At 30.9% G+C, this 20,463-nt stretch overlaps 1 protein-coding gene across 1 annotated transcript; it reads left to right on the top strand.

Moving 5' to 3' along the window:
* The first annotated feature begins 7,258 nt into the window (after positions 1-7,258).
* LOC127703837 (uncharacterized) lies at positions 7,259-15,998 on the top strand. Its single transcript, XM_052207929.1, has 7 exons — positions 7,259-8,195; positions 8,500-8,542; positions 10,084-10,141; positions 11,050-11,267; positions 12,182-12,372; positions 13,529-13,601; positions 15,265-15,998. The coding sequence occupies exons 1-7, from the start codon at positions 8,091-8,093 to the stop codon at positions 15,267-15,269; spliced, it is 693 nt and encodes a 230-aa protein (XP_052063889.1). The 5' UTR covers positions 7,259-8,090; the 3' UTR covers positions 15,270-15,998.
* Positions 15,999-20,463: the final 4,465 nt, after the last annotated feature.

Here is a 20,463-nt window from a genome sequence, read left to right on the forward strand (position 1 = left end):
TTTCCAATAGCAGTAATTATATTAAAAGTAAATCCACAGAACCAAGGCAAAAACGTAATATCTAACTGCTTCCTTGTGTTACTATATCTCAGATATTAACTCATTATCAGCTAGGACATGTAGGAGGATTTGCGACTGAGATAAAAGTGTTATTTTCATTGATGTACTTTTAAAGATCCACATTCTGAATAAATTGAAATACCCAAATAAAGATTCCTGTGATGAGTACGGCAAAGATGGATTGTAAAATGTTGGAAGACATATGTAAAAAGAAATTATATTCAGATAAAGATTATTAAGATCAACAATGCAGTTTGTATATTCCAAATTCAGGGTACAAGCTGACAGCTTGTATACCTTTTACCAATTTGAAGAATTTTCAAAATGCTTTAACAAGGATATCGATTTATTGGCATTACGTTTGCAACTTTAGACTTTATTATTTTACAAAAAATCTGCAGAATTTTTATATTATAAAACGTGTATCGCAATAGATTTATATGTACTTTTTTCAAATATCCGTATTGCGATGGTGCCATTTTATTCAATTATCCACATTTCAGTGGGTGTTTGCATCTCAAATATCTCAATGAACGTGACATTAATGATATTTGAGGAACTGGAATTTCTGCTTCATATTTTGATCTTTTCCTCGATATTGACACACATGAACGACTCTAAATATAATCAATGACAAACGTGAAAAGGTCCGATCGTCATGCACTTATATATCCCTATCGATACATTACGCTCATGCATGTGAAAACGAGACTGATACGATATTTCCGTGTTTTTAACACCCCTTCCCCACTCCCAAGCGACATGGTCTTCATGCTCAATGCTCTTCCATTTCGTAATTTATTTGGCCTTTTTAACTTTTTTGTTTCGAGAGTCTTTTTTAGGCGAACCACGAGCATGGCGTACAATATTTAATCATGGTATCTAGGATGACTTTATTTAGATCTGTATATACCAACATAGTCATATAATCTGTAAATATACATAGTGTGACATGTTGATTGAATGTGTCGCTAAGTCGGGTGATAAATGTTTAGCAGGTGACGCTTACTTTGTCAACGCCACCGGTATCCGGACCCACGGCCCAATTTGGTGGTTATTCGATTACATCAGTTTTGATGTGTTACCTTAAAGTTGCTTCTCAAGTCATTTATGAGTTTCGAACATAGATAAACTATTGTTGCTTTAAGTTGTAGCTAGTACAACATACGAAAGGAATAAACTCAATTTTGAGCCTAATCCACTGTTTACTTCAAAAAGATAAAATATGGATTGATAGACTTTGATTTTCATTCTTTCAGTTACAGTAGGACTTTTACTAGCTGTTTTATTACACGAATATATTTGTAAAAAGATGGAACCATTGGAAAGATACTTTCAGAAAAACCATAAAAGTTTAGGTATTTTAATTTTAGGAAGTTAAAGAAGATAAACAGTGAAAAGTCTGTTATTACCGGGCACGTAATAATATTTAAAACAATTCAAACGAATATTGACTGATACAATCATTTTTATTCATTCTCCTCTAAGTTTTTAGTAAGATTGAGAACACTTACTATGGTTTGAAAGAGGACATGTATTAGCTTCAGTTGTATTTGTATATTATGTCATCATGTCCATACAATAGTTGCATTATCCTACATTAACATTATTAATCAAATACGGTATGACACTCTTTGTTAAGGCTGACATGACGTTTTTCGTTAACAACATGTGTGACACTAGCATTACTGATGAGTCTTTTACTTGACGACACTCGCGCCTGGCGAACAGCATTATAATCCTGGTGTATAATATTTGATGAATTTATTTAGTAAACGTTCTGACTGTTAACTGAAAATATGTTTTATCTTTTGTTTCCTTTATAATTCAATAGGACTTGTTCAGTTCTTATACTTTTTATCTTTTTCAATATAAAATTATGAAAAGAGAAAAAATGGCAACGTTGCTTTAATTCATTTTGTCGTATTGATTGATCGCATGTTTTATGATACTTATAGTAAACCGTTATCTCAATGTATTTAAACATAAACTCAATTAGACCAGTAATTAAGACATCGTGTGCACTTTTTGATTTAAAGATTATTATGTGTTATAGTTGTGAGTTGGTCTAAACGTTTTGATTTTAGTAACGACGTTACTGTAAACACGAGACGTATAACAAACATTGGGATGTTATAATTGCACAAAAAAGACCATCCAACAGCCTTTCTTTGGTTAAGAAAATTCTGACTCCCCTCTCTGTGTTATATGACAAGAAAAACCTTACAATTTATATTATCTATAACTTGTTCTACAATTATTTTTCATTTTAATTCTGAGGATTATTGCCTTAATGTTTTTTTTCTGTCATTTTTGCAAAGCACAATGACAAAAAAGAAATCTTTAAGTATATATTTATGATGGTGGTCATGTTACAGAGAAAGAAAAAACAGACGAAGCTAAGGAATCACAGCAGCTAATAACACTTGGTAAATGTATATGAAGTTTTAAATACATAACTATAACAATGTCCGTAATCATTAAAATGCAATCATTAATATTTCACTTATATAAGTTTATTAAATATAACAATATGCATAGAAAAACATTTATGATTTTCGTTACCTTGGAGCACTTGGGACAAAAAAAATAAACTCCTAGATAGTGAAATATTTTTATCTTATCAATCATGTGTGAACTCACTGTCATTGTTAATTGGTCAACGTTAAGTTTTCATAGTTTCATCCCTTTTCGGATACTATAAGCAATAGCTAAACTATACCAGCTGTATTACATTATTTTTTAATTGTTCATGTCGGTCTTGCAGTGTTATCTGACATTAATCTGATTTTAATCGTTTACTGGTTATCTCTCAATGTATTTAAACATAAATTCAATTAGACCAGTAAATTAAGACATCGTGTGGACTTTTTGATTTAAAGATTATTATGTGGTATAGTTGTGAGTTGGTCTAAACGTACTGATTTTATTAACGACGTTACCGTAAAAACGAAAGGTATAACAATAAGTGGATGTCATTATTGCCCAAGGTAGACCATCCAACGGTCTTCCTTTCGTTTAGTAAATTCTGACTCCCCTCTCTGTGTTATACGGCAAGAAAAACCTTACAATTTATATTATCTATAACTTGTTCTACAATTATTTTTCATTTTAATTCTGAGGATTATTGTCTTAATGTTGTTTTTTTTTTTTTGTTATTTTATTCAAATCACAATGACAAAAAAGAAATCTTTAAGTATATATTTATGATGGTGGTCATGTTACAGAGAAAGAAAAAACGGACGAAGCTAAGGAATCACAGCAGCTAATAACACTTGGTAAATGTATATGAAGTTTTAAATACATTACTACTACAATATTCCGAAATCATTTTGATGCAATCACTTATAATTTACTGCAGTAAGTTTATAAAATATGACAACACGCATAGAAAAAGTATGTTTTTCGTAACATTGCAGCACCTGTGACAACTATATAAAACTCCTATACAGTGAGATATTTGGATCTTATGAATCTTTTAAAACCTCAGTTTCTTTGATAATTGGTCAATGTTACGTTTTGATTGTTTCGCCCCTTTTTGGATAATACAAGCAATAAGTAAACTATACCTGCTGTAATATATTATTTTTAGTCTTGTATATCAGTCTTGCAGTGTTATCTGACATTGATTTCAATCGGTAAACTATATTTGACGTATTCAATAATCGTATGTTTTATGATACTTATGATCAACCTTTATCCCAATATCTTTCAACATAAACTCAATCATGATCAGTAAATTATGACATCGTGTGCACTTTCTGATGTTGTCTTGAAAAGTTTTATATTCTTGTATCTTAAGATAACGTTCTGATTTTAACTATCAATTATTCAAGAAAAACAAACAACAGTTGAAATGAAGTTTCTACGACTGATTCATCTTCTGTACAGAGTGGCATGTCCAGTTGTCCGAATGGCATTCGATCGTGAGATCCAACCTGATCAATTACGAAAACTACTTGATAAAAACAAAACAAATATGGAAAACAAATACAGAAAGAAGGAAACGATCATGAATGATTATCAGTGGGATCTTTTATATAAACATAAAACAGGTACAAATAAAACGACATAATATATTAGCAAGGTCAATGTAGATGATAAAATGGATGCCCTAGCGGGATTTTTTTTACAGGTTTCGATAGATTATCCATTATTCTATTGCAATTTTGGTTTTTTGGCACTTCCTAACTTGATATGGTTCAGGCTCTTTTTATATTTAATAACCGTATGTTTATCCCTTAATATAAAAATAAGAAAATAAGGTATTAGTGTCAATGAGACAATCCTATAGGTCACTGTACAGCCTTCAACAATGAGCAAAACCGATACCGCATAGTCATCTATAAAGTGCTCCGAAATGAAGAATATAAAACAATTCAAACGAGAAAACTAACGGCCTGATTTATGTACAAAACAATGAACGAAAACATACATGTTATATAGTAAAAACGACAACCACTCAATTACAGGTTCCTGACTTGAGATCGGCACATTTAGAATGAGGCGAGGTTAAACATGTTTGCTGGCGCCATTCCCCTCTCCCTCCCTAACCTGGGACAGTGGTGTAACAATATAAGAATTTGTTTCGGGGAATGAAAGTGACATGTGGTATGAAAAACGATCCAAGAAAGACTAAATGACTTGATATTTGTTTCGTGTTGCTATTGTTGTATTGATGTATTCAAATATTTACCCATCATATTCAGGAGAACTTCCAATTATCTTCAGTTCAGGAATAAATCTGTAATTATATATATAAGGGTAGAAAAATGTTCAACTAAAGGTTTTATGCATACAACATAATCGTTGTAATTCGTTGAATAATTTCTTTCGATACGCAATTAAGGTTTATTTATCATATTGGTAATACAAAATAAAAAGACGTTTGACAAACATAACATCAACCGATTTATGTAAAAAGACCAACTTGAATTTTTCGGGATTAAAAAATATCATGAAAAGAACTTCGCTAATCTAACAACATCTCATTTATATCAAAAATCTAACACAGCGGACCTTAAAATTGTAAGTCAGAAGAATAAATATGTTTGTAGTTAATTACATACCAGATGCAGATATAAAGAAGAGCTAGTAAAGTTTCTTTAGTTTTTTAGAAACACATTTTGGAAATCTTGCAGTGCTTAGCATCGACTTAAAACGTGCTTATTAACGACCACTATGACTCTTTTCAGTAGAAAGAATGAACTTACTACTATTTCTAACGTATGTATTTCTTCCTTAGTGTCATCAGAGGATTTTGATATAGAACTCATGATGCATCTCTTAGAAACACTTGCACAAATCAAAGTTGGTACAATATATCCAGTTATGTCTGATATGAGTATCAGTGGAATACTTTCCAGAATAAAATGTATCAGAAATGATACAACTTGCATAATCGACGAAAATCGCTTTGAAAATAACATGAATGAATTCGATCAAAACTGGGATGATATTGGACAGGTAAGTACTTTGGATTTGTTCGCTTCAAAGTTTTTTTGGGAAAGATAGTGTCATCAATTTCCAAACGATTTTTTGAATTGTGCTCCTTTCGATGAAATGAACTATCTTCGTACTTGAAAACAAAACTTTGTGGAATCAATCATTAAATTTACCTTCCTCTGAATAAATTTAAGGTACCGCCTTCTAAAATTTCATTCTAAAAAAAATGTATTAATTCTTTTTTCTCGCTAGCTCTAGATTTTGTTCATCTATGTTTTCTATGGCATAAGGGACTTCCTGACGTTTACTTTAAGAAAACCCATATTGACCTGATTAGATCATGTGGTGTTGCGCACTTAGTGGCTATTCATTGCTAATTTTAAGGAGCAACACTAAGTTATTATATTATCATATCTATTTCGGATGGTTTTATATATTTCATTTTCATATACTTAATATATGTTTAAATTTTTCACATGCAGGAGAGATAACATCTCTTATAGATAACTGCTACGAACGTGTAACTCAGACTTATCGTCAACACCAAATTCTTCAAATATCCTAAATCAAAGTTTAAGGATGGTTATCTTAAGAATTAGTTATACTTGACTTATTTGGTTGGTATTCTTACTCAGATACAATATTAAAATTAAACATGACATCAATATAGAGTGCAGCGAATTTAACGACTTATTGTATTGCATCCATGAATATGATATGTGTGTACTTTGTTTTTTTTTGTTCTTAATGAAAAAAAATATATTTTCACATTGGCAGTACTGAAATTGTTATCTTTGCAAACACTTGACATTGGCAATGACCAAGAACAGTTTAGATTGATTGGTAAGAATAAAATGCAGCTAAATCTTATTGCAGTCCATTTTTTTACATTGCTAAATTACACCTTATTTTTTTAAAACAATAGCTTTTGAGTATTTTCAGAAAACGAAGAGTTAATGGATTTTCTCTAAACGATACTTTTATGTGTCGTTGTTATATGAATCTATGTGTAAAAACAAGGTGGATAATATACTGAACAAGATGGACATATATAGACAACATCATAATCACAAGAAAATGTCAAAACGAACAAAACTACATAGAAAACAAAAGAATGGGCCAACACACCCCATCAAAACCTTTAAAAAAACACTTCGCATTACATGAATGAATGAATCTGTAATTTGCCTTGGGGCAAATTTGTTTCATTAAAAAATCAGACAATATAGCATTTTAACCATCGTTTTTTTATGACGACTAGAATATATGCCGTTCTTTATATCTTTGTCTATGAAAGTAAGTGATTAATAATGCGTTACCTCTGAATCATTTTTTATTAATGAACTGTGTTACTTTTTATTGCAGATTGATTTTTCTTATAAAATTTATTGTTTATTGGCAGTTTTGAAATCGTATTACTTGAGAGGAGAAACGTGAATTATATATTTTTAAATTTGTGAGTCTCGTTTTTTTTTAAGTTGCTAAACATCAAAATGTACAGCATAACCATAAAGAATGTTGAGTTAAAAAATCCTTCAGGTGGTTCTAAAGTGTAGTCATCATCTGATTAGTTATGTAATTTGACTCCTGTTCATAAACATTTTACTTCATTAGAAAAATTGTAAAAAGATATTATCAACTTATTAAAACTTGAAGGTTTTAATATTCACAGCGTTTGTGCTCAAAAGTGTCGTTTTTAGTATGTTTTAGATAGGAATGCTTTTTTTTAACTAATTGTATATATTTTAGATAGATTGTTTGCGTTAAACCACATAAATATCGATGACGAAAAACTGGGCGTTTTTATTGTTATGTCTGAAAAATATCCAGCTATGATACTCCGAAAGCTAATTTCTGAATATTGCACTTTGAAAAAAGTAACGATAGAAGATATACTCAGAAATGAAAAACACGAACTTTATCATAGACGGATCAAAACAGAATCATGCTGTAAATGCAGTACGAAGCAATCCTCTACTTTCATTAAAGGTATTCCAGAAAAGCAATGGGACGCATTGTATGAGATTAGTAAGATCAGTTATTCTAATTCCTGTCCATCTGATCTTACAAAATGCAGTGATCGGTTTGTTCCCAAAACGACTAACACGAGTGATTTGTCAGTGATCATGACATTGCTTCTTTACTCAGAAAATATGATGCACTATATCGTTAGTCGATTATTTTCCAATGGATTTTGTAAGTTTCTAATGGAAAACCAGCATACATTATACCATTCTATGGGCAAAAAAAGGTGTTGTAAGTGTAGCACGGTTCCAACTGAGAAAATATTAATTAACAAAGAAGAATGGAACAAACTATTTTTGAAAGAAAATGATATACTTTGCAAGATAAATACTAAGGATTGTTGCTGACAGTACTCAGTAAGACGTAGAATTAAATACTCAGACATTGACGACACTGTTTTGTTCAAATGTGTTTATCTCGCGGGTCCTGTTGGTATTCTTAACAAAATTAAAGAAGATGCGTTCTTATATTTTATAAATTGTACAGTTGAAGTCGATCCTTTAAGAAGAGCGTTAACAGAATTATTGAAAATTATAGAAGATGAAACATTTCGTTCTGATATGTTACGACGTATTTCATCGGTTAACCTGTCTCAATCAGATGAAACTGAAGCGAAATGTGATGATGTATATGAATGGGTGTCTACACACTTACGCAAACAAAAGGTGTGTATTCATTTCTGTTAAAATATATTATCATTTATTGATATTGCCAAAGTTGAACTTTGTTTACAGGATTGTTCCTAAATTAGTATACAATGACATCTGAGTAATTGTTTGACATTTCTACATTTAATTATTAATGATTATCAAACAAAATGACAGTTGATTTGCATGCAGTTTTAAATTGAAAAAACAAATCGTTGTCTTTTCAATGTTTAAGTATGTGTTGTAACGTACATAAAAAACAGTTTGAACTGAGAATAAGATTGTTACTCAAATAGAATATTAAATTTCAGCTTTTTTTCAGGCAACAACAAAACCACCACTTCAAATGCTTGTTCGTGATAAAGGTATGTTGAGTATTTATATTGTGGACATACTTATTTTTTTATAAAGCTACTGTAAACCAAACCCCTACTAAAAAATTAAATTTTGTGAAATTTAAGAAAATACCAACTGTGCCATATAAAAGAAAGAGTATGATAGGTTTGATACTTAAAAGATGTTAAAAAAAGTGGCTGCTTTTTCATTGGAAACTTCAAGTGCAGAGTAAATGAGCATAACCCGTTTCAAATTTTGTGTGACTGAAGCGCATTTATTGCCTTGACTTCCCTAAGAATGCTCATATCTTACCATTTGAAAGCCAGGAGATATATATATGACCAAAAAGGGCATTTAGAGAATAACCAAATTCATATAAGGTCAAGTTGCGTGAGGACCATTCGTGATTGTTTTCAATCATAATTCTTTTTATTCTTATTAGAAGAGATGAAGGAAAATAGGTTCGCAGGACACATATAGTATTGAGGAAAATATAAAAAAAGACAAGTTAGTCAACGGTCTACTTTGTTTGACAACGTATCATCAATTTCAACTTCTGCATAAGAAAATGCCTGTACCAAGTCAGGAATATTACAGTTGTTATCTATTCGTGTGATGTGTTTGAGCCTTTGATTTGCTTAGGGACTTTCCATTTAGAATTTTCCTCGGAGTTCGGTACTTTTGTTATTTTACTTTTTAATAACCTGCAAAGAAAAGTTCGAACTAATATCGATATCTGTTTACTTGGAATGTGGTAAAACTTAAAATGATTTGGTATATACGTTTGACTATCTCGGTTTTCCGTTTACAGTATCTTACAATTAAAAATAAGAGAAGACATTTGAATTGCTTATAAAATTCTTTTTGGCTTTTTTATGATAATACATAAAAATGAGTAAATGACATTACCCAAATAAAAAAAAATAGTATAGCATATCACACCTGTCCACTTGGAATATAGTAAAAACTTAAATGATTTGCTACATACGTTTGACTATCTCGGCTTTCTGTATATATTATCTTATGATTAAGGATAAGAGAAATATGCATTTCTCCGAGGATCTGGAAACCTATTCGTTATTCGTTATTCATCGTAAACAAGACATTTGAAATGCTTCAAGAATTTTTTTTAGCTTTTTTTGAGAAAACATAAAAAAGAGTCAATGAAATCACGCAAACCAATTAATGAGAATAGCAAACCACACCATCTAATAACACCCCAAAAAGAAAATGACATTCAGACAAAGACAAGAACCAATAGCATATGGTCCAAATAGTCCGAATTGGTTCATGCATTATATAATATAAATTTCAGCTTTCAGTTTATATTGGGGAATATTTGATATGTCTTTACTGATGTTCTTTTCATATTGGTATGAACATGAATACAACATTATAGATTAAAAAAATTAAAATGTTTGACAACTGTCATTCACAAAACTGCTGTTCTTGTTATGTTTCAAAGTTAAAATGTATTTATTTGTAAAGCCTTTTGTTTATTGTTGTGCCTTATATGGTTAAGTTAGCATAGTCATACAAGTTTGCACATTGATTTATTGATTTATTGTAGATGGTTTGCGTGTAAGAAGTGTACAGATCCCTCAAGATTTTACTCTTCCTCACAGAAGGTAAGTATAATACATTTGTTTTATTTGCTACAATAGATGTTAAACAAAACACGAAACTAACTCTATGTTTACAAAAATATACGGTTCGTTATACATGACTTCGAACTTATAATCATGCAATGCACAAATAACAGTTGGTGGTACATGACGTATCGGATACGTTCGCCTAGTGTACTTTCGTCAATAAAGTACGTTTGCTAGTCGTCATAGAAAGGGTAAGAGAATCCTGCTGCACATGTGACACCCGTCGTGTTGCTCGTGTTTGTACAAACGCTGTGGTTCACATTCGGTGAAAGGGATTGTAGTTACGACATCTGGAACATATCCGTTGTCATCTATAAAGACTGGTTTAATCCAATGAATCATAATAGTTTTAAATATGCACAACTTATTTAAACCTGTGAAGAGCTAGACATATTGAATGGACACCTGTTTATTGTTAATTATGGTGTGTTGAACTCTTGCAATTCTTTGGTTGTTCGTACTTTTTGTTTACTCCGCATCTCATTTATATCTGGAATGATATCGAATCATGTTAAATTGTAAGAAGTAGCTAAGCAACAAAGAAACATCACCACTTAGAAATGATATATTTAATATATGCAACAGCAATATATATCCATATTAGCAGACACACAAAGATATCACAAATAATGTGCTCTATTGATATGATCTTCAGTGTTAAAAAAAAACACTTCCTAACCACATGATTGGTTTTCATGAGAAAGCCCCTGATTAAAAACTTTCCTTTATTTAAGTTAAATTTTCAACTCGTGGAAGTGTAAGATGCTCTCATATACAATCATATGATATGATATGATATGATATGGTATGGACATTTTTTTTATAACATTAATCTTTTTAATAAATCGAAATGTAAATTGAAGTTGTGTTGTTATCTGTTGCAGTAGAAATTTCACAGATATCACTTCTGGACTATCCAAAATAGTATATCCTATAGTTTTAAATGAATTTAATACACACTGTCGTCATCACATGTTAAATGCAATCCGTAGAGATATCGTCGAACAGCGTTGTAAATCTCCGAATTATGATGAACAAAGAGGTCAAAGAAAAAGAATGTACCTTTCACAGAAACAACAAAAACAGCTTTTTTCACCGCGAAGTGAGTTTATTATCTTTACCACACTCAAGGTCGTCATTGTAATACATGCCTTTGTAAATGAATCTTCCATAAGAGTGTGTTGTTTGTATGAGAAACCAAGTAAAGATTCAGTATTCTAAAATCCTTTGCAAATGCCATGTAAGTACAGAGCGGCTGATATTTTTGTACATACAGAGTATGAAAACATGAATGTATACGTTTCAACTATATTTGTAAAATTATATCATAAGATTACAGAATTAAATTAGAATATAGTAAACAAATACCTTTTCAAGTTTATTTTTCCAAAGGGGTAAAGATAACAAGGGCAATCAAACAAAATAAGTAGACAGAAACAGAAAGAAAGATGAAAAGATAAACAGCAGTCCATAAATCACCATGTTTAACATACATTTTTAGCTAGCTATAAAATAGGTTTAATCCACCATTTTCTAAAAAAGGAAATTCTTGACCAAGTCTAGAATAACGCAGTTTTTCCATTCATTTGATATGGTTGTGCTTTTGATTTTGTCATTTGATAAGGGACTTTCCGTTTTGAATTTTCCTTGGAGTTCATTTTTTTTTTGTTATTTTACTTTTTAATGAAAACCATTACAGGTAATGCTAAGTTATCAAAAATTTTATCATAGGATTGAAGAATTTTTTTCAAAAAAGGAAGAATCGTGTTCTTTGAATGCATGCTGAGTCCTCATGGTATTACACTTACTTAAACCACAAAATCTTAAATTACTATCTTTAACAGTGGATATGTTAAACAGATAACAAATTGTAGAATTGTAAATAATAACCTTTATTTAATTCCAAATTCTACAAAGTACACTTTAAATTAAAAGATAAAGCTTTTACCAACTACTAGTATATTATAAGTAAATTCATTGGGAATTATTATGTCATAACATGTTTTCTATCTTAAGAGGAAGAATCAAAGATCGTAGATCTGAAATTGATGATCTACATTTTAAAAGAAAACACAAACGAAGAAGAAAAGAAAGATTATTTCGAACAATTAGATGTCATCAATGACATAAGAAGAGGAACTGTACAAAGCAGCAGCGGAATCTTAAATGAAAAACAGTTTCAGGACATCATGCAACGCATTTGTAAGGTATGTCGAAGACTCTTTTTACACACATTCTATATATTTTAAATAGGATAGAAATTTTCTTGTATCTTGTAGTGTAAAAAATGAAAATGATGGCAATGCCTTTCATTTAACTGTTTAAATGTTTCGGCAAAGGTTTAAATTTACAAAATTAGATTTATGAGAAATTGTTATATATTATGAATTGATAGTTTATTCAATTATCCGTTTGCTTGAATTTAAAAATTGTATCCAATCAACGAAAGATATCATAAGATGACTTTAGAAAATATACTTTGTAAATTAAATTATACTTTTTTTAATTGAGATTTGCCTTTATTAAAGGGGTAGTCCCGGTAAGATCCTTTTTTGGCCCCAAAATATAGCATTTTTACTAATCTTGTAAAACAGTAAACTTTAAGTTATTTATTGGAAAGTCGAATACTTGTGCTAATTAAATAAAGGCTGTTTTTGACAATACAATGCACATGCTTCAGGTATTAGCATCATGATTCATTCAACATTATTGAAACTTTACAATTTAGCATGTGTGCTAATTATTGGACGGGTTTCGTCTACAATAGAAGTGGCCACTCTTGTGTTTGGTCTTAATATTTAAATACATATTGTATTTAAAGATAATACATGACATGTATAAAGGTTGAGACTGAACATGAATGCGGCAACTTACATTTTAGACATAAACCGTCTGAAAAGTGAAGTTTTATGGCATACTTGTTAGAATTTCCATATATAAGCTTGAATTTGAGAGTTTTAATGACCAAATCAGTTCTACTCTTTTTAATACACCAATTATATTAAATAAAGTGTTTAAAAAATGTAAAAAAAATCTTTCATTCGATCTCTTTCAAATTTTGGTGCAAAAAAATAACGCTTACCGGACCTTCTGTGGGAATTCATATTAAATTAAAGAATATATATCTCCCTCAGACAAAGCTCAGATTTTGTGTCGTCAGAATTTGTCTAAGCTGTAGGTTTATTTTGGATTTATCTGTACTTAAATGTTTGCATAAGTATTTTTAATACTTTGTCGAAATCCTCATCTGATGAAGAAAATTGGAACCGTAAATATTATTGAGAAAAAGGAAGATTGTTCTGTAATCTTTCGTCCGAAAGAAGTTTTATCTATTTAAAATTTTACGTTATTATAATATTTTAGGCAGTATTTCATTTGGGAGGAGAAAGATACAAGGAAGAACTATCAAGTCTTCAGCGTATACAGAATAGTTTAGGTCAGTGAAAGTTAAATCATTTGCAATATAGCAGCATTTTTTACATGGCACACGAGCTTTAATATAGCAGCTTTTTTTCGTGGTACAAAAGCTTCTAAGAGTATGACTAATCAGTATTGAGTGTTAAATAAAAGGAAACACTAGTTTATCTTTGTCCATACTGTTGAATAATTTGAATATGTAATTCAAAGAAAAATGTGTTAAAATGTTTAGAAAAATATACAGATGTCATGTGTACATACATATCTTTGTTTGGTAAATTCTTGAGTTATACATCTGCCAAAATAATTGAATGATTGCCCCTGTTTCAATTTGTTAACATTTAAATGTCAGATTTTATATAATTTGACCCGTTATCTCCAATTTGGTGTGATTTCTTTCGAATACTATTGGTTTGCAAAGTTCATACTAAATAGATTTGATACAAACATGATACTTAACGTAAGTATCAGACGTATAATGGATAGTTTAATGGGCGTGGGAATATGGTGCCGATTGGATTATTTCCCATTACCAGAAAAATAAATAAAAAAATTGGCAAATGCATTTTGTATATGTCAGATTCAATTAAAAACAAACTGCAAACCCTCAACGCAAAATAAATTTAGCTAAATAGATTATCCCTTGTTTAATTACTGCCAATTCAACAGCTTAACAAATTTATCATTAAAAAATTATTTCCATTGTAAACAAAATTATTTAAAACAGTAAGGACGAACCTGTATGGTCATTGTTTTCGCAAGTTTTGTTATAATCCAACTAGTGTTTTGAAAAAGACAGGCGAAAAATTCCAACGGAACATTCAGACTCATCAGTCGAAAACGAACTGATAACACCTTGTCAAAAAAAAGAAAACTATTGAAATACAAACAATAGTATACAAATCACATCAGGGAAAACTAAAGACTGACCAACAGGAATCCAATCAAAAACCAGGGTGGTCTCCGGTGGTCTGGAAAGACAAGCATTCATTACATTGTTCCTTTCAAGATGGTATGTAGAGTCATTGGCTACTGCTAGGAAAATAACGAGATATAATAAACCTGCTCAGATTCGTAACCCTAATCTGAATTTCGCTAGGCTGCGTACCATATCATTACCGTAGCTAAGTCTATAAAGGTTATATATTCAAGGGAGACACATAATAAATATGATAATTTAGAAAAATATATTTTGAGAATATTGTTTACACAGTCTTTTCTGTTTTGACTAATTAAACTGTAATTTAGGATATATGCATTAAAAAAAATAATAAACGTTTTGTAAGCATAATAACCGAACCCTACCGATTCGTAAGAATTTCTTTTCTCTTTCTTTTGGTTTCTTCTCGTCTTGTGTATTTGATCAATATAGACATTATCAAATCAGAAAATAAACTTGGTTAACATTTAAGAGTAAGTAAACATGTATCTAGATTATATGGGTTAGATATCAACAGATCAAAGCAACATATGTGTAGCAGATCAATTTAGCTACTCTATAGAGCAATTTTCATTCCTATTCCAAAAATAAATACTTGAATTTATATGACTATGGTATGATTTTCATAAACTTTGTCACTTTAAAATTCTTATCTTTTTTTTCTTCTTTGCTAATTTTTATATAGATACACAGGAAGAAAAAAACAAATCTAATTTAAAATGTGAATTCTATTTCATTTCAGAATAAACTCTATGATAGATAACCAAGTGTCAGCCAAAACTGTATAAACATACATCACAGAAATGCAGCACAACTGACTTAAAACTTCAAACAAACATACAAACCTATCTAACATACACGCGAAAGTACAAGTTTCAAAAATTCCTCTAATTTAGTTAATTAAAAGAAAATTGGTATAACCATAACATAACAAATGACGATCCCAAGGCTACAATCAATTATCATAAGTCGAAGATAAACGCAATGGTAAAAAAACCAGAAAAACGACAAAAACAAGTCAATAAAATAATACACAAAAAAGAGATTGAGCAACAGAAATACTGTCAAAAAAGGGGGATAAATCAGGTGTGCCAAACGGATGAGCAGATCCTACACTACATATGTCACCCAGCATGTTGTTTACTGTAGGTACACAATCGGTGATAAGTCTTATGCGTTAATGTCAAATTAAAACAAAAGGATGATTGTGTTGACGCCTGTGGAAACGCAATTGAAATATATCAGTGATAATCTGAGACGAAGACATTCCATGATGGCCACCTAACTCGTAATAACTGTCTTGATGCGACGGCTTTTCTGTTAGCAGCGTATTTCTATTAAAACATATTGAATGGAAAGTCTTGAATGTCGTTTCAACTGGGAATTATTTACCGAATATATAGATGCTGCTTGAATATATTCCTTGCAAGAAATAAAACGTTCACAATTGGGAAGCAGAAATTAACTTTTTTGTATTAAATAGTCTTTTCTAGATGAACGTCATATGAGGTATACATAACTCTATCTGTGGTAGTGTTGTGTTTGTCTTTTCGACGATTTAAAATTGTTGTCATTGTTTTTTTTAGCTATATATATAGGGGGTGGGGTTTGTCGATTTATGAGATTTGATTCTCCATTTTCTATCTTCCCTTCGTATCCGTTTTCAAGTTAAAGGGAAATCACACTATTGTTTATACGCATCGCTCTCGGCGCCACTATAGTGTCTTGACCGTATTATGACGTCGCCGTTTCGAGTTCGTCGTAAAGGTTGCTAATTTCTAAAATGGCGGCCCGCTCAAAGGGACGGTCACTAAATCAAAAGAAAGCAAATGACGTTTTGATTTAAGTGCAAAAAATGAAAATGCTACTCGAAACGGACAAAATGTATGGCAAAAAAATAGCCGAAAGTGGTCTTGATATGGTCTTGAATTACCTTACGATTGGGTTTAATTCAAATGAGTTACTCTCTTTAAATAAAGATATTATTATTATTATTATTATTATTATTATTATTGAGTTAGTATTTACATACAATACCATTTATACAATTATTTTTCTTAAAGGTTTATTAATTTCACCGAAAAATATTGTTAGATATGAGAAATATCAACATTTTTTGTTGATCTGGTCTTTATTATTTGTAGCGAAATCCGTCAGCTCAACTTTTTTTTGTAGAAAAACTTTTTTTATTTACTGGAAAGTTTATATTTTCTTATATTAACATATTTATTGATCTCGCAGATTTCTTAGTTTCACGAAGAAAAAAAATATTTAAAAACAAAAGAGATATTTATAACACTTTTTGTCGATCATTTCAGTATAATCAAAGCGTACATCGGCGAATGTGAAATCCGTCCGGTCAACGTCTTTTTTTAGAAAAACATTTTGTTTTACTATGAAGTTTAAATTTTCATGTAAGATAACTATTAATATCGCAGATTTCTTAGTTGTATGAAAAAATATTGTAAATATTACTAGTAACACTTTTTGTCGATCAGTTCAATATTGTAAAGCGTACATCAGTGAGTGTGAAATCCGTCCGGTCAACTTTTTTTTGTTAAATATTCATAAAATATAGTCTAATATTTCTAAGGTCTTCAAATATTAAAATAATCTATCAAATAACAAAAAAGTTCTGACTATTTATATCTCATCCGGTCAATACGGGCAATTGTCCTTTCATTAGTGTAACCCAACTGTTGGCAGCGTATCGTCGCGATGCGTTATGTTGGAATATACTGGAAAAAATAACAATATACCAAAAGTAACAGCATGTAAGCGTACAGCTTCCGGAATTTGTAGTTTTCTGTCCAACAGAGGGATGTAAATAAGAACAATGAGTTTTGATGTTCCTTTGGTGTCAAATCTCTCTCTCTCTCTCTCTCTCTCTCTCTCTCTCTCTGTTTCTTTTTTTTTGGGGGGGAAGGGGAGTATGAGGGCACAAACACATGAACACGAGTGATTTGTAGAGTAATCATATTTGTTGAAATATCAAACGTTATATAAGAATAACGCCAGTTAAACATCACTGTAAAAGAAGCATACAAAATTTTACATCGGTTGCTGTCTGTCGAAATCAAAGAAAATTTACCACCGTATTATATAGTACATTATACTCAATCTTCCTTTAATGCTTTGTACAGGCTTACATAATTTGGGCACAAAAAAAAATCATATTTTGTAGTATTTCTTCAAACTGTCAATTATAGCGAACTGTACGACCAGCAAGTTAAAAAATAAGGCCGCTAGACGTCAGAGCAATCTGGGAATATCAAACACTATGCCTAGTTATTATTGTACTATTGATGACCGTACTGCCTACAACAACAACAACAAAAAATCCACACTGTATATTTGGCTTTACAAGACTCCAACAAGAGAAATATTTAATACACACACATGTATTTATGTAGAGTAACATGTCTTTCAGAGTGCTAATCTGTAACCATCACATTAAGGTCCGTCTTGTGAAAGAGTATTCATCTCATATAGAAAAAAAATTTGTGCTGATATTCATGTAATATTTGCCACTGAAAGTTTTGCAAAAATCAAGAAAAAAACGAAAACAAAAACAAAACAAAAACTAGTAGTTCAGATGTTGGTTCGTGTTCAGATCACTCAATGTGATCACTTGCATGTCAACAAACAGTGATATAGGGAGATTGTCAGATTCCGATCATGACTGTAAAGGACAACCATTTGTTTAATACAGAGGTAGCTGATTTACTCTTGATACCTTGGTTCTTTAAAAAAAAATGGCCAACATGATATAGCAGAGTGCTGAAAGTGGCACACACAATCAATCAGTTATTTTCCAATTACATGTACCTATCATTAATCAGTTTTGGCAAAAAAAAGTATATAGGCTATACCATACTGAAACATAAATGTGATAAAAGAATATATAATTCAAGAAAGAGAGGTGCACCAACAGAAATTAGAAACTGCAATCTTTCTTTTAATTTCATCGGATCTCAGATCTCAAAATTTTAACTCTTACCAGAATTTATTCTATCTTACAGTATAACTCGGAAGTTTCTAAGTGGAACTCGAGCTTTAACTAGAACTCTTACTCGAATTAACATTCGAACAAAAAATAAAACTCTAAATTTAGCTGGAACTCGAACTCTTATTCTACATCAAAGGTTATCCACACTCTCATTTGTCATCTGATAAAAAAATTCGTAAGGGTTCCACGGAACCCAGTGTCTCGCCTACTTTTGCTGTTAATCGCAGGCTCAACAAAAATGAGAAAAAAAATCAATAAAAATATTCCTCTCGATACTATCTTTTGATTGTAAGAAGCTTCTGTCCAAGTTTGGTATAAATCTAGGATAGTTTATGGATCTAATAAATGTTTTAAAAAACTTTAACTGCATACTGTATGTAATGTTGACTGGAAGAAAAACTAAGTCCATTTATAAGTAAAATACGGATAAACAGGTACAAAATTTTGACAAAATTTCCTTCGAGATACAAGCTTTTGATCATAAGCAAGCTTCTGTCCAAGTTTAGTTCATATCCAGGATAGTTTAAGAAAGTTATTGAAATCTTAAAAACTTTAACCACAGAGTGAATGTATTGTTTCCTAACAGAAAAACTAAGTCAATTTATAAGTAAAATACGGAAAAAATAGATTTTTTTTTACAAAATTTATTTCTGGATACTATCTTGTGATCATAAACAAGCTTCTGTCCAAGTTTGGTAGAAATCCAGGATAGTTTAAGAAAGTTATTAAAACTTCAAAAACTTTAACCACAGAGTGAATATTTGTGGACGCCGCCGCCGCCGACGACGCCGCCGACGACGCCGACGACGGAATGTAGGATCGCTATGTCTCGCTTTTTCGACTAAAGTCGAAGGCTCGACAAAAAACTAGAGTTAGATAAAATATATCGACATGTCCACAGAAACACGGATAGATGTAGCAGAACAAGAAAAATAAAATGCTTCGCTGGGCGCAGCTTGATACGACCGCAGAGGTCGAACCCTGAACAGTTGGGGCAAGTATGGACACAACATTCAAGCTTGATACAGCTCTGAATTTGGATTGTGATTAAATATTTGACACAGCATAGGTTTCTGACACAGAAAGAATGTGGTCTAAGAACTTCAATTTTTTTAATTTACCTATTATGGTCCAATGTCAAAAATCATAATACATGGTTAGATTCAGCATATCAAAGAACCCCATATATTCAATTTTTGTTGAAATCAAACAAAGTTTAATTTTGGACCCCAACTTGGACAAACTTGAAAACTGGTCCCATAATCAATAATCTAAACACATGTTTAGATTCAGCATATCAAAGTACTCCAAGAATTCAATTTTTGTTAAAATCAAACTAAGTTTAATTTTGGACCCTTTGGACCTTAATGAAGACCAATTTAAAAAACGGGACCCAAAATTAAAAATCTAAAAACACGGTTAGATTTGGCATATCAAAGAACCCCAAAAATTCAATTTTTGATGAAATCAAACAAAGTTTAATTTTGGACCCTTTTGACCTCAATATGAACCAATTTGATAGCGGGCCCACAGAAAAAAATCTAAATACATGGTAAGATTCAGCATATCAAAGAACCCCATATATTCAATTTTTGTTGAAATCAAACAAAGTTTAATTTTGGACCCCAATTTGGACCAACTTGAAAACTGGGCCAAAAATCTAAAATCTAAATGCCTGTTTAGATTCAGCATATCAAAGAACCCCATATATTCAATTTTTGTTGAAATCAAACAAAGTTTGATTTTGGACCCCAACTTGGACAAACTTGAAAACTGGGCCCATAATCAAAAATCTAAACTCATGTTTAGATTCAGCATATCAAAGAACCCCAAAAATTCAATTTTTGTTAAAATCAAACTTAGTTTAATTTTGGACCCTTTGAACCTTAATGTAGACCAATTTAAAAAACGGGACCCAAAATTAAAATTCTA

This window comes from Mytilus californianus, unplaced genomic scaffold (assembly GCF_021869535.1).
Source record: "Mytilus californianus isolate M0D057914Y unplaced genomic scaffold, xbMytCali1.0.p SCAF_52, whole genome shotgun sequence".
NCBI lineage: Eukaryota > Metazoa > Mollusca > Bivalvia > Mytilida > Mytilidae > Mytilus > Mytilus californianus.

What these genes read in the sequence shown, in the direction of transcription:
- LOC127703837 (XM_052207929.1), top strand. Translation starts at nt 8,091, where the DNA reads ATGTTACGACGTATTTCATCGGTTAACCTGTCTCAATCAGATGAAACT. An exon ending in CACACTTACGCAAACAAAAG is followed by an intron (nt 8,196 to 8,499) that starts GTGTGTATTCAT and finishes GCTTTTTTTCAG; the next exon opens with GCAACAACAAAACCACCACT. An exon ending in TTTACTCTTCCTCACAGAAG is followed by an intron (nt 10,142 to 11,049) that starts GTAAGTATAATA and finishes TATCTGTTGCAG; the next exon opens with TAGAAATTTCACAGATATCA.